General features: G+C 43.7%; 1 protein-coding gene across 1 annotated transcript; it reads left to right on the plus strand.

Moving 5' to 3' along the window:
- Positions 1-1,888: 1,888 nt before the first annotated feature.
- On the plus strand, positions 1,889-13,863 carry cpsf3 (cleavage and polyadenylation specific factor 3). The gene is made up of 18 exons (XM_015947884.3): positions 1,889-2,088; positions 2,474-2,537; positions 2,664-2,761; positions 3,057-3,185; positions 3,757-3,934; positions 4,027-4,116; positions 5,343-5,493; positions 5,632-5,807; positions 5,875-6,033; positions 6,589-6,735; positions 7,285-7,437; positions 7,506-7,614; positions 12,042-12,140; positions 12,287-12,381; positions 13,122-13,209; positions 13,287-13,353; positions 13,443-13,539; positions 13,656-13,863. The coding sequence occupies exons 1-18, from the start codon at positions 2,018-2,020 to the stop codon at positions 13,743-13,745; spliced, it is 2,061 nt and encodes a 686-aa protein (XP_015803370.1). The 5' UTR covers positions 1,889-2,017; the 3' UTR covers positions 13,746-13,863.
- Positions 13,864-14,185: the final 322 nt, after the last annotated feature.

A 14,185-nucleotide genomic window follows, 5' to 3' on the forward strand; every position in this document is an offset into this window, starting at 1 on the left:
TTGGGATCAGAACCAGCTTCACGTTTCAGGTCAAATTAAAAAGTGTATGTATTGATATCATTTTTGTCTTCAGGGAAAAGTGTAGAATAAAACATGCAACCCTGTTAGATGTGATAGTTTTATCTCTATTAAAACACTGATGAGGAACTGACTCGTGTTTTCAGTGCGCTGCTCTTTTCTTTCCCCCTCTTTCCTAATTTATTTCTTCTAATGAGGTTTCTGCTGGGTTTGATCCTAAAGCAGTCTTCTGTGAGTTCTTTGGTGTTCCACTGATATTTAGATGTTTAACCACTTATTTTATAAGTGGTGAATTGTTTAGATATTTACGAAGCACCTGAACTTAACAGATCGTTTGTTTTTAGCAGCATGTGACAGAGACGGTTAGTTCCTGTTTCTTTTGTGGAATTTTTAAAAATGTCAAAACACAGTTTGACAACCATAACAGTTACAGAACTCCCAAAGAGTTCGAATCTGCATATTTATCTTCATCTTTGATGTTCAGCTCTTTAAAAAGCAGAAGATGAGCAGAACAAACCCAAGAAAACCCCTAAAGCTCACCATCCTCCAGCTGATGGAGTCTCACATCTAGAGACGTTAAATGTGTCCTGAAAATTAGAAGCAGTGAAATTCTCCAGACTTTTATTATAAACATGTTTATTCACTTGAGGCAGTAAGAGTTAAAATAAGTTAATTAAAAGGAAAAAATGGGATAATGTTTCACTTTTATTTCAATCATTTGCTTTCGTCTTTTGTGTTTAGGTCAGAGAGACAAAGTGGTTGATCTGAGGTCATAATTTACAGATTTCAGTCCTGGTGGAAGTCTGAGGTTATAAACCACCAAATAGTTCCCAAGCACAGCCACAGCTGCAGCTCACCACTCCCCAGGGGCGTAAGTCAGGTGCAGTGATGTAATAATGACTGGTGTGTGATAATGACTAAAGGGACTTCAACAAATTTTTATCAAGGAGACACCAAAATCATAGGAGCAGAAAGAAAATTCTTCTGTTCTTTTATAAGAAAATGTATTTTGACTTTAAATAACTGTAACTCTCTTTTGTGATTTTAGTTATGTTACTTGTTTGTATTTTTAAATCAGGTCCTCGAAGTGGTAAGCAAAGTAAAATACTTGGGGCACATTTTAAGAAGTGACCTCTGTGATGACGAGGACATTAAGAGGCAATGCGGTAAGCTATACATGCAGGCTAACACTCTGGCACGTAACTTTGGCATGTGCTCAGATCCTGTTAAAGTGTCCCTCTTTCGTTCCTTTTGTACTCCTTTCTATACAGCCCACTTGTGGTGCAACTATAGTAAGGTAGTAATGAAGAAGCTTCAAGTGGCTTATCAGGATGCTTTTAGAATCCTCATGAAGCTCCCTAGATGGACTTCGGCAAGTCACATGTTTGTTGTGAGTAACATCCCTACTTTTCATGCGCTTCTGAGGCTCTTCATGTACAAATTCATCTGCCGACTGAGTTTGTCAGCTAACGCGGTTGTTAGAGCTCTGTCATCTTTATCTTACAGTGACACGAGGTACTCCTCAGTCCTTTTTAAACATTGGAACAACTGCCTATACGGTTTGCAATTAGAATGTGTTTGTATTTTATTTTTATTTTTTTATTTTTTATTCTTGTTATGGATATCCCTTGTCTGAAATAAAGTTTGATTGATTTAAGGTATTTTTCATACGGCATTTTACTTCAGACTCTATGCAACTCTAATAACAAAAGATAAACTAAAATCTTATATTTTAATGTAAAAAACAATATAAAATCATTATACAAAATACAAATATGTATTTTTATGTATATATTTTGTTTTAAAGGGACAGTTTAGGTGAAATTTCCTCTTTGGGGGAACCAAAAGATTTTGCTGTCTTACACGGACAGATTTCCGCAAGAACCGGAAGTGACGTTTGGATGAAACTTGCTGGTAACCGGTCGATGAAGTTAACTGACAAACTAACGGAGAGATGTTTGTGATTGTTTGTTAGTTTGTTTTGTTTCTCGGTGTAAACATGGCAGCTAAACGTAAAGCTGACGTCACGGTTCCTGCGGAGGAAAGCGACCAGCTGCTGATCCGCCCGCTGTGAGTTTAATTCCGACACTCCGGCGCGCGGCGCGTCCTTCACCAAACTCCGTTCACTAAACCACTCTCCAGCTGCTTTCTCTGTGTCTTTATACCGGAAATGTGATGTTAGCAGATTTAATTAATCGTTGTGAGCGTTATTTAAATTCGGGGTATAAAAATATCATTAAAATAGTTTTTGTATTAGTTTTTATAGCCTGTACACACGCATTCACGTACACACACACACAGTTAGCTTCTTGGGCCCTCTTTTAGCGTCTGTTTACTTTTCCATGACTTGAATAATTTACCAGGTATTTACTTAACAGGTGAATTTAAAGGTGATTAAATATTGTGGACTTTGGTAGAAACAGAAGTTACGTTTTAATGGTGCGTTTGTGTGCAGCGGAGCTGGTCAGGAAGTGGGACGATCCTGCATCATCCTGGAGTTTAAGGGCAGAAAGATCATGGTAACTCAGATTTTAGTGTTTATCAGAGAAACTAGAGAAAAAAATCAGTTTTTAAGTGTGTGTGTGTGTGTGTGTGTGTGTGTGTGTGTGTGTGTGTGTGTGTGTGTGTGTGTGTGTGTGTCTCAGCTGGACTGTGGGATCCATCCTGGGCTGGATGGGATGGATGCGCTGCCCTACATCGATCTGATCGATCCGGCTGAGATCGACCTGCTGCTCATCAGCCAGTGAGTTCAGAACCCCTGAATCTTAGTTCATCCTTTTGTGATTTTATCTGGATACAAACGTTTAAGTTGTTTTCTCTCACCGTAGAATAAAACATCCCATAATGTCCCAAACCAGAGACACCTCACTTTATTTTTGTTCTGTTCATAGATTTAACTTTTAGATCAACTTTTGAAAAACCCAAGCAGTGAACCAAAGATTCTGTTCTCATTAGTCATGAACTTTAGTGCCGTAACCTTCCTTATGAGTTTAGGTTGAAACTCTGACTTTAAACCAACCTCAAACTTTCTCCTCCAGTTTCCATCTGGACCACTGTGGAGCTCTGCCCTGGTTCCTGCAGAAGACCAGCTTCAAAGGACGGACCTTCATGACGCACGCCACCAAGGCCATCTACCGCTGGCTGCTGTCGGACTACGTTAAAGTCAGGTACGCTCCATTAAAGACTCTTTAACATTCCTATTTTAGTCCAACTGGATAAATATGGAAAAATCTGCATTTTATTGACTAATAAACTGACATCAAGTCTAAATTTAACCTTCTGGACTGAAATAAGTGAGTAAAGACAGAATCAGATGAGAGAAGAACGCATCGTAAACAAACCAAATGTTTCTCTACTGGTGGAATGTTTGATCAGACAAACCGGGAGGAGACGGTTTCTAACCTGTTTTCTGTCGGACAAACTTCCGAAAGGGAAGAAAAAATCTGGAAACATTTTTCTCTCCATCAAATTCCTTCTACTGTTTTACCCTTGGTGAGGCCAGAGTGACTTACTGACGCTTTAAATCCAGAGTTCCTGATTTCAAAATGTGAAAAAGAAAACCAGAAAAGTTTTTATTAAATTAAAAATAAAATAAGATGTTTGAAAAGTTCTGAAAGAAAAAGATTTAAGGTGTAAATAATCTAAACGATTATTTTAGTTTCGGTTCCACTGAGTCCTACGGAAGCCCGGTGCTGCCTCTGGAAGAATCTGGTTTTATTCCCACGACTTTCCCTGCAGCAACATCTCCGCTGACGACATGCTCTACACGGAGACCGACCTGGAGGACAGCATGGAGAAGATCGAGACCATCAACTTCCACGAGGTGAAGGAGGTGGCGGGCATCAAGTTCTGGTGTTACCACGCGGGTCACGTCCTCGGAGCTGCCATGTTCATGATCGAGATCGCCGGGGTCAAAGTAGGTCAACGCCAGCATGAGAGACATGTGGTGGTGGGGGGGGGGGGGTCAGAGACGCAGAGGCATTCCTGTTTCTCTCATCCTGACTGCAGCTGCTGTACACCGGAGACTTCTCCAGACAGGAGGACCGACACCTGATGGCAGCAGAGATCCCGAGCGTGAAGCCTGACATCCTCATCACCGTAAGTCTGGCGTTCCTGTTAGGATCCAAACTGGAAACCAGGAAATTACCTTCTAGCGTCGAACCGAGCATCTTAGAGGTTTTAGAAAACAAATGTGTGAAGAAGTTCTCATGATGAGCAGCCGGACACGTGTTCTGTGGACCAGTGTCGATGGTTCCACAGGAGCTGGGACAAACAGGCGTCTGGTTCTGTAAGTTATAAAACAAACCAGAAGGACGACTAATCAATAAATAAATCACTAATTAAATTAAAGAGACAATGTGTAGTTTTTATCGTCTGGAAATATCCGTCAAATTACTGTTGAAAATGACAGGAATGATGCTCGTTGTTGAAAAACAGTGGCTTCGTAACATAACCATTAAAATCTGGTCTAGGTTACATGGGAGCGGGTCTAACGCCCGGAACACACCAGACCTTGCGCCGCGAAGCGCCGTGGATCGACGAGCGCTTCGAATCGGCGCCCTCGTTCGCCTATGCTCTCGGTCACATCCGCCGTGAAGCGCCACGAAGGCTCGCGCCGTGCAGCGATCGTTTCGGCTTGAGCTCTATTCTTTCGTGAGCCACGTCAATTCTGGCAGGAAGTCAAACCAAAACAGAAGAGACAGGCCAGTAAATTTTAACAAAATAAAATAAATTGTTCAAAATAAAACACAGCCATTGTTAAATGTGATCATTTTTGTGTATCTAAACAGACTAGAGAGATGAAAATGAACACACACACCTGCAGAAAAACAGCATTTCCATAATTTTATATGCAGCTTTTACAGCAAAAGGTGGATTTATTAAATGGGAAAACAAACAAAAACGTTTAATTCAAAGGTAAATATCCAACAGCATCGTACACTAACACTAGTTATTTACTTAACCATCTACCTCTTCACTCGTTGCCGCTGATGAAAGGGAGTCTGATGTACTTGACATCAGATTCTCCCTGGGTCTTTTTGACCCAAATGGGCATCCGTTAATAAGGTCTTACTCCATCACCAGAATACAGCTTGCTTGCAACACTTTGGGTTTCTACTGCCCCCTGTCGCCAGGAAAATTACACACCGTCACTTTAATTCTAGCACAAAGTTTCTCTAAAGATGTGAGTCTGGATCTTTGGGTCCAGCAGGGGGCGCTCTGTGCTGAGTCCTGTTAGCTGGGGGTTTGTGAAACCGTCAAAGATAAAAAAAACGTGGATCTAAAGTTTGTCTAAAGCATCAAAAGATCTTTGTGTCCGACAGGAGTCGACGTACGGGACTCACATCCACGAGAAGCGGGAGGAGAGGGAAGCGCGGTTCTGTAACACCGTGCACGACATCGTTAACCGGGAAGGTCGCTGTCTGATCCCCGTCTTCGCTTTGGGCCGAGCTCAGGAGCTGCTGCTGATCCTTGGTGAGTCCAGGTTCCTGTGAGGTCCTCAACTGGAGATCCAGAAGATCTGAGATCTGGTTTTTAATCTCTGTAACCAAAGTCTGAAGGAACGAAACCAGAACCACTTCTAAATAAAGGTTTCCTGTGTTTGTGGCCCAGACGAGTATTGGCAGAACCATCCGGAGCTCCACGACATTCCCATCTACTACGCCTCGTCTCTGGCCAGGAAGTGCATGGCCGTCTACCAGACCTACATCAACGCCATGAATGACAAGATCCGTAAAGCCATCAACGTCAACAACCCGTTCGTCTTCAAGCACATCAGCAACCTGAAGGTCAGCGAGCGCTCCACCGGAGGTCCGACTGCGGCTCGGGTCGGCTCTGATCCTGTCTGTGTTCCAGAGCATGGACCACTTTGACGACATCGGGCCCAGCGTGGTGATGGCGTCTCCTGGGATGATGCAGAGCGGCCTGTCCAGGGAGCTGTTTGAGAGCTGGTGCACCGACCGGAGGAACGGCGTCATCATCGCTGGATACTGTGTGGAGGGAACGCTAGCCAAGGTCGGCAGCCTGACCCGTAACCCGCCCACGGTTCTGTTTACGGTCCCCACGAAGAAGGTCCACTCTCCTTCAGTCTGGGCGTCTGATCTTCAGCAGGTTCTGAAATGGTTCTGATCCACTGGGTTGGGCAGCGGGTTGTCCAGTAATCAGAAGCTTGCAGGTTCGATCCCGGCTCCAGACAGAGAATTCTGCTGTTGTGTCCTTGAGCAAGACACTTAACACTGGTGGTGGTCGGAGGGACCGGTGACGCCAGTGTGCCCCAGGACATCGTCGTCTGTGTGTGTGTGTGTGTGTGTGTGTGTGTGCGCGTGTGCGCGCGTGCGTGCGTGTGTGTGTGTGTCCTGTAGCTGCAGAGCCGGTCCAAACATCAGCAATGTGTGCCGCTGTGCATTATGGATAAGGTCCGAGACCATGACCCGGTGGGTCCGTCTGAGCTTGGATCAGAACCACCGTAGAACCTGCTGGAACCCGGAGGATGGATCTTCTCTTTACTGTGACTGTGTCAGAGTTCTGCTGGACCGGTTCTGTTTGAAACACTCTGGTTCTGTGTTCCAGCACATCATGACGGAACCAGAGGAGATCGTCACCATGTCGGGTCAGAAGCTTCCTCTGAAGATGTCGGTGGACTACATCTCCTTCTCCGCTCACACCGACTATCAGCAGACCAGCGAGTTCATCAGAGCGCTCAAACCTCCTCATGTGGTACACACACACACACACACACACACACACACACGTCATACCCTAACCAGCACCTTAGTTATCCGTTGTTTACAGTTTAGTAAAAATGTTTTTTACGCGACACGTTTCGTATCTCCAGCAGCATCAGATCTTTATAGAGAACTAAGCTTTTAGAAGGAGGAGCAGAAACATGTCCTCGTTTTTTTTTTGCGTCAGCCTGACGAAGTTTGCAGCCGCAAATGAAACGCTGCAGGTAAATAAAACCGTTCTGTGTTTTAAAAAGAACTAAAAGATGGAATGTCCTCAGTTGTAGAACACACACTCTACATACCATCATTAATACTAATATTTAAGTATTATACTATATTATAATACTATAATATTTATAGTATTAAGTACTAACTCATTAGTGATATTATTTTGATTTATGATTTAATTGTTTTCGGTCTCAAACTTCTCCAGTTTTGGAGAGGTTTTCATTTGTATTAGTTCGGTGTTTGAGAGGGACTAGAGGACAAGTCGGGGGACACGTTGTCTCGGTAACACCTCCTCCTGTTCCTGGGTCTGCAGATTCTGGTCCACGGCGAGCAGAACGAGATGGCCCGGCTGAAGGCGGCTCTGATCCGCGAGTACGAAGACAACGACGAGGTCCACATCGAGGTCCACAACCCGAGGAACACGGAAGCCGTCACGCTGAACTTCAGAGGAGAGAAACTGGCGAAGGTTGGTGTGATCTGACCTGTGAGTCGGCGAGTCAGACCGAGTCTAACTCCCTGCATGCTCCGCCGCAGGTGATGGGCTCGCTCGCTGACAGGAAGTGCGCTCAGGGTCAGAAGGTGTCCGGGATTCTGGTCAAGAGGGACTTCAACTACCACATCCTGACGCCGTCCGACCTGTCGAGTCAGTATCAGCCTGAGTTTTTGTGGGTTTTAACCGCTGCTGTGACATTTATCTCAGAAACATCTTCAAACATCTCGACCAGAACCGGAAAACATCCGTTAGCATGTTCGTAACTTTTATTTTAACACACAGGTGTCCACCTCAGACCCTCGGTCCAACTTTGGCCCGCGAGATTAAATATTAAAATGGATTCAAACTGGTCCATTTGGCCTCAGACTACAAATCCCATGGTGCCTTGTGGCGTCAGCGCTCCCTCCTCTCTGTTTACAGTCATTAGCATCCGTGCTCCTCGAATCGGCGTCGGCAGTTTTCCCGCCTCCGTCTCAAACTGAAATGCTCCTAAGCACCGAGTTTCCCGAGATCCACAGATTTCCTCGTTCCTACTCATTTCTCTCGCCCCTTTGTTAATCACACTTTCTATTTTTTCGTCTCATTTTAAACATTTTTTATCATATTTAAAAATCTTTTTTTATTGTTTATTTTTGTGAAGCGCCTCGTGACGCGCGACACAAAAGATGGTTTCTGCCTTTACTCTGCGATTTGCCAACTTTGAAGCCCAGAAATTGAGATTTCATCGCTGATTGAACTCCGGCGTACTCAAGTCGTATCTCTCCGACCCAACGTCGGCCTTAGCTGCTCAGATCCTCCATGTTCAGCAGCACATATGTGAGCAACTGTTGTCTGTGATGAAGATGAACAGAACAACACCGGAGTCTCACTGATGAACTCCTCCCTCAGCTCAGAGCCAACCCCAGAGATGCAGGTGTTAGGCTGGAACAGGTGAGCGTCACAGTAAATCAGAGCGGAGCTCGAATTATTCTCTTTTTCTGCTCCGAATCATGAATGTAATCATCCGAGATCTTTTCATTTAAGAGAAGTTTTTTTGGGGGTTTTGTTGTTGGCCTGTAAAAAAGGAATAACGACACTCTAACATGGGAACAGCAAAGGCTACAGAATAGAAGAATAGAATAGAAAATCCCTTTATTGTCCCTCAGTGGGGAAAGTTTGGCGTCACAGCAGCAATAACTTTATTTGCAGGAGCAGAAAAGGAGAATAAAAAATAAGAATAAAGAGTAAACAACAAGAAAACAGAAATACTTAAAAGACTAAGAAATGCTGAAGGCTGTAGGCCCAGTGTGTGGTATTTTTGCAGTTTGTTTGCAGTTCACAAACATGTCCTTTTTCTCTAATATTTCTCACCAACATCAATTCTAAATATTCGTCTCAACTTGAATTTATACATTTTTATATACATAAACTGTGGTCGACGCTCCATGGTCATCCACCATCTTAAAATACAGTAGCTGTTTAGGGACATACGAGCTCCACCTTACCCGTTTGGACTATGACTGTAACCTGAAAGAACCAGCAGAGGGCAGCAGTGCGCCCTGGAAGCATGGAGTCTGCTAATTCAGCTAAGAAATAGAAAGGAATAGCTACACCGTTGCTGTACTTGTTAGTCTGGATAAAAAAACAATTAAATCAAAAGACATAAAATTAGTCAGTTCATCATCATGTCCAACACAAGCAAGCCGCATATATTTAGACCCCCGTCTGCTATTATCTGGACGCCAGCCTCCGATTAGTGTCTCTGACTCCCAAACTCACCTCAAGTTGTTCATCCGTCTTTTCCTAGTACCAGAACTCCCGATCCGGTACCAACGTGTCCGTACCAAAGTCCTTCTACTCAAGTCTCCTCTCTTCCTGCAGCCTGCCGTCTAGCCCAACACGCTCCAGCACTCGTCCGATAGCCAGTGGCTAAATCAGCGTTGTTTACTTTATCTCCACAACATTCTACTAACGGCGATGTAGTTCTCCACGCGTTACTGAGACGCTCCGACTCAGAGGGCTTCTTCTCAAACGTTACCTTTAGACTTGGGTCTCCTTTTGCTGGTAATCCGTGGGAGAGTACACACCGCAAACACAGCATCTCCCCGGCTCTAGCCATGGCTAACTAGTAGCTCGGTAGCTCGTGACGCCCATCTCCACCACGCCAGCCGCGAGCCACGATTAGCTGGTGTCAGCATTGTTTACTTGATCTCCAGCATGTCCCCGGCTCACCAACACTCCTTCACCAGCCGTGGTTAACGACCAGCCAGTGATCGCTCCGTATCCATATAAGCTGGTAGCGGCAGCCAGTTTGTTTACATCGAGGCTCCGTGATCCACATGAAATGGGTGTTGTGGGAATTTATGTTCCCTGAAATATTCTGTTTCCCTTAGGCAGTCAAGAGCAAATATTTCCTAATTCACAGAATGTTAAGTCCATTATGAGGACTGAACTACCTCAAATAAAAGATGTTAAACGGAGTGAGATTACATCCTTTTACATAACTTTCAAATATGATAAATAAGCTTGCTGCAAAAGAGTGAACAAGAATGTTTTTACTGTATCGTTTTATTGTTTTAGGAGGAATTACAGATAAAAAAAATCACAAGCATAACATTATTACATGACATCATTTTCCTGTAAAAGTTGATCACAAATGTTGTGAAAATAGCCAGAAGCCAGACAGGGGGGGACAGAATATTTCAGGGGACACAATTTCTCACAACACCTGACCTCCTGGCTGACGTCACCCCTCCTCCGTGTGTGAACTGTGACCGCTTCAAGATCTAACAGAACTAGCTTGCTTCCTTCAGGACTGGTAGGTTGATAAACAGTCATAATTATAAATGCTTTTTAAAGAGGTAGAGTAGCTTGTTTTAAGCTTCATGTGGGTTAGGCTACACAGGTTGGAACCTGATTATACAGTCAAACTCATGAGTGGGCCACCGTAGCTGCAATACCTTCTCTGACCTGCACGGCGCTAAAGAGTCATTTTTCATCATGATTTCAATGGATTTCACACATGGGGCCTTTAAGGAATAAAAGGAGTAAATAACTGAGACACAACAACTGATGTGTTTTATTTACTAGTCGGGTGTAATTGGGTCATACTGGATTCAGTGTTTATGTAAAAATAAGTTTGTTTCAAATGGAAAGACTCAGCAACATATCTGTAGATATCCATCGCTTTTCTAAATATCGAGTTTGGCCCGCGACTTCGACCCAGTGGGATTTAGGGTTTAACACGCCTGGTTTCAGGTGAAACTGGGTCTTTAAACAGCGACCCGGTTCTGTTTGACACATCAGGACAAAACAACACCAGTAACATTTTAAAGTAGGGCTGCAGCTATCGAATAATTTTGTAATAGAGTACTCTATCGAATCTTTTATCGATTAATCGAGTACTCTAATAAATTACTCTTGAGTTTTAAACCATTATATCAAATAGCATGTTATAAAATATGAAAGACCTCTTGAAATGAGCAAGCAATTGCCAGTTATTCTTCAAGTTTTATTCAAATTTAGTTTACAAAACTTCATCACTTCAACTTTACTTCACAGTAAACAAATGCGAGCGGCTGCGGCCCAAACAGAACCAGAACCGCTCACGGCGCATGCGCAAACATGGCTCGCCAGCTGTTTCCCTATTAACACACGTCCGTTTAAATTTCTACACTTTTTTTTTCTCACACTAACAAGGATTGTCGAAAGCATGTTTGCCGTGGTTATGTCAAATTATACTGATCACAAAACATTTATTTACTTCCTTTCGTTTTCCTCCGCCGCTCATAAGTACCTGTGTCCTCCTGCAGCAATCCTGAGGGACAACAGACATCAATAACAACACAGTAAAAAGTCTGACGTGTTGTAAAAACTGCTATTTTTTGCACATTTTAAGTCCGACGTGTTGCTACCAGACGTACGGTGTGAGCTGAAACTGAGTGCTACAAATGAAAAAGTCGCACAGTGTCCGCAGAATATATAGAAATACAGGCTAAAATGCATTATCTTGTAGAGGCTCCGAGTCCGCTTGCAGAAGTGACATTTACAGGTGCTGCAGCTTGGAGGATGTGGTGTTGTAGTAGGCTAAATCCATTTTACAGTATTTACACCGGACTACGTTTTCCACATTACGACGTGAAAAATGGTCCCACACCTTTGACATTTTCTGTCTTTTTCGCACTCCACCGGGGTCCACGTTGTCCGCCATGGCTTAAGAGAAAGTTAAATTACATTCGCTACTTGTGTGAGCATTCAGTGCAGTGTGTATGTGCGTCACTTATTTTGGTCCGGGTGAAACATGACCCGGGCGATTGCAAAGCCATGAATTAATTAAACATGAATTAAACGAAGCCTCGAGGCAGAGAATTAGACTCGAGGCTTTTTTGTACTCTTAATTATTCGAGGTACTCGAGGAATCGTTTCAGCCCTATTTTAAAGGTCCGTTATTTTTGACACGCCTGTGATTCCGTACTTCAGCTGTTTGAATCTGTGCCGGGTCTTCAGTCTGAGGCTCATCAGGTGTTTAAAACATCTGCAGAACTTTAAAGATCCAGTCCAGAAAACCAGTGTTGGCCCATTTGTGTTTCTCTGTTCAGACTACACAGATCTGTCGGTCGGTACCGTGACTCAGAACCAGGCCATCCCGTTCACCGGACCCATCTCCCTGCTGGTCAGTCAGCTGAAGAACCTGGCAGGTAAGGACTCACCTGAGCTCAGAATGTTCTGGTTTGGTTCTAGACATTTATTGTGTGTGTGTGTGTGTGTGTGTGTGTGTGTGTGTGTGTGTGTGTGTGTGTGTGTGTGTGTGTGTGTGTGTGTGTGTGTGTGTGTGTGTGTGTAGGTGATGTGCAGCAGGTGGAGGGGACGGAGAAGATCACGGTGAAGATCTTCCAGAGCATCACTCTGGTCCACGAACCCGGGATGGTTCTGCTGGAGGTCAGAACCAAACTCAGTTTTGTTTATTCTGTTTTAGATTTTTATTGATTTACAGCGAGAAGCTGAAGTGTTTCCCGTCCTGGCCGCCCACGTCCTTCCACAGCGGTGGTTACCAGCCTTTCAGCAGGACCCCCAAGCCCAGCTCCTACCGACACACGCCGTTAAAAACTTTGTTCTAAGTTGTGACTGGTTTTGGGATGGGGGTTTTCTGGAGGTAACTTCTACACATGTAACCTCTGTAACCTCACATCGACACCACGGGGGGTCCCAGACCTCAGATTGGGAACCACTGAGTGTTCTTCTGTGTTCCAGGTTCTCTCATCTAATTGGTTCCTTTGTTAAACGTTTGTTTTTTTCTATTAAATAAAAGTCGTTCCTGATTCTTTAAATTTCTCACAATAAACATAATTTTATATTTTTATGAAATGGTAAAAAAAAAAAGTAACATTTCTGCAGCAAAATCACTTATTAGGCTTATTAATAACAAGGAAATTAAATCTGCATACATCAAAAATAAAAATGTAATTTTTTATCATATCGTTATTTCTGTTGGTTAAAAAACATTTAAATTAGTTTTTGGTATAAAGTTTAAAAACCTTTATTTTAACGTATTTTTGTCTCTTTTCTATTACTGCTTAGTAATAATAAACGCTAATTTATTTCCCATTTAAAGGATAAGGAGTCGTTTATAGTCATAAATCTGTTAGTCGTCCTCTGAAGTCGGTTTGTTTCGTCTCCAGTGGATCGCCGGTCCGCTCAACGACATGTACGCCGACGCCGTCTCCACCGTGATCCTGGAGGTCCAGTCCAACCCCAACAATCAGAAGTGTCAGTAAACGCAACACAACAGCCTGCAGCGATGCATTCAGGGACTCGGTCAGCTGACTTCTGTTTGTTTGTTTCAGTCCTGGAGGGCAAGAGGGAGATCTTTGACATGGAGGTGTTTGTGGAGCGTCTGGAGCTCATGCTGCAGTGAGCGCGCGCACACACACACACACACACATGCACACACACACACTCACACGGTCTGCTGAATGACATTGAACTCTGCTGTGCTGCAGTGACATGTTCGGGGACGACTGCGTGAATTTCAGCGACAGTAAAAACTTGTGTGTGACGGTGGGAGGAGCTACAGCGAACATCGACCCAGAAACCAGAGTGAGTAAAAGTGGGCAGGGCCTAATGATCCAGTCCGGGTGTTTTCCATTCCCGGGAGGCCTTTGAAAGGTTTTTGGTGTTCTGGTGATGTGCTGACCTCAGATCTGTGACACCAGGTGGTGACGTGCCAGGACGACGAGACTCTAAGGGAGATGGTAGAAGTCGCCGTCCATCGGCTCTACGATGCCCTCACGCCCGCCTTCTGACAAGCCACGCCCACTTTGTCACAAACACAACTCCAGATGATTATTTTTTGTTGTTGTAATAATTTACATCATTTTTCAAGAAAACTTTTTGTAAGTAAATAAAATTTGTTCTGATGGACGTTTGACGTTTGGGCTTTCCATAGAGACGCCGCACCTCATCAAGAAGCAGCTGAGGTGGTTAGCTCACACTAACCTCTCGTTTCAGGTTTTTCTTTCTCTATTTTATATAAAACATTCAGAAAAGTCTGATAATTATTCAACAGTGACTTTATTTCACACATAAAAACAGCAGCTTCTAGATTTTAATGCCAGAAACGCGAAACCTAATGAACACGACAGACGAGACACGAAGAAATACTGACCGAGGTGCGTTGGAATACCAAAGAGAAGAAAAAGTTCACTAAGCAGCTATTTAGAAATACGAAACACGTCCCTGAACT

The sequence above is a fragment of the Nothobranchius furzeri genome, chromosome 2 (assembly GCF_043380555.1).
Source record: "Nothobranchius furzeri strain GRZ-AD chromosome 2, NfurGRZ-RIMD1, whole genome shotgun sequence".
NCBI classification, from domain to species: domain Eukaryota; kingdom Metazoa; phylum Chordata; class Actinopteri; order Cyprinodontiformes; family Nothobranchiidae; genus Nothobranchius; species Nothobranchius furzeri.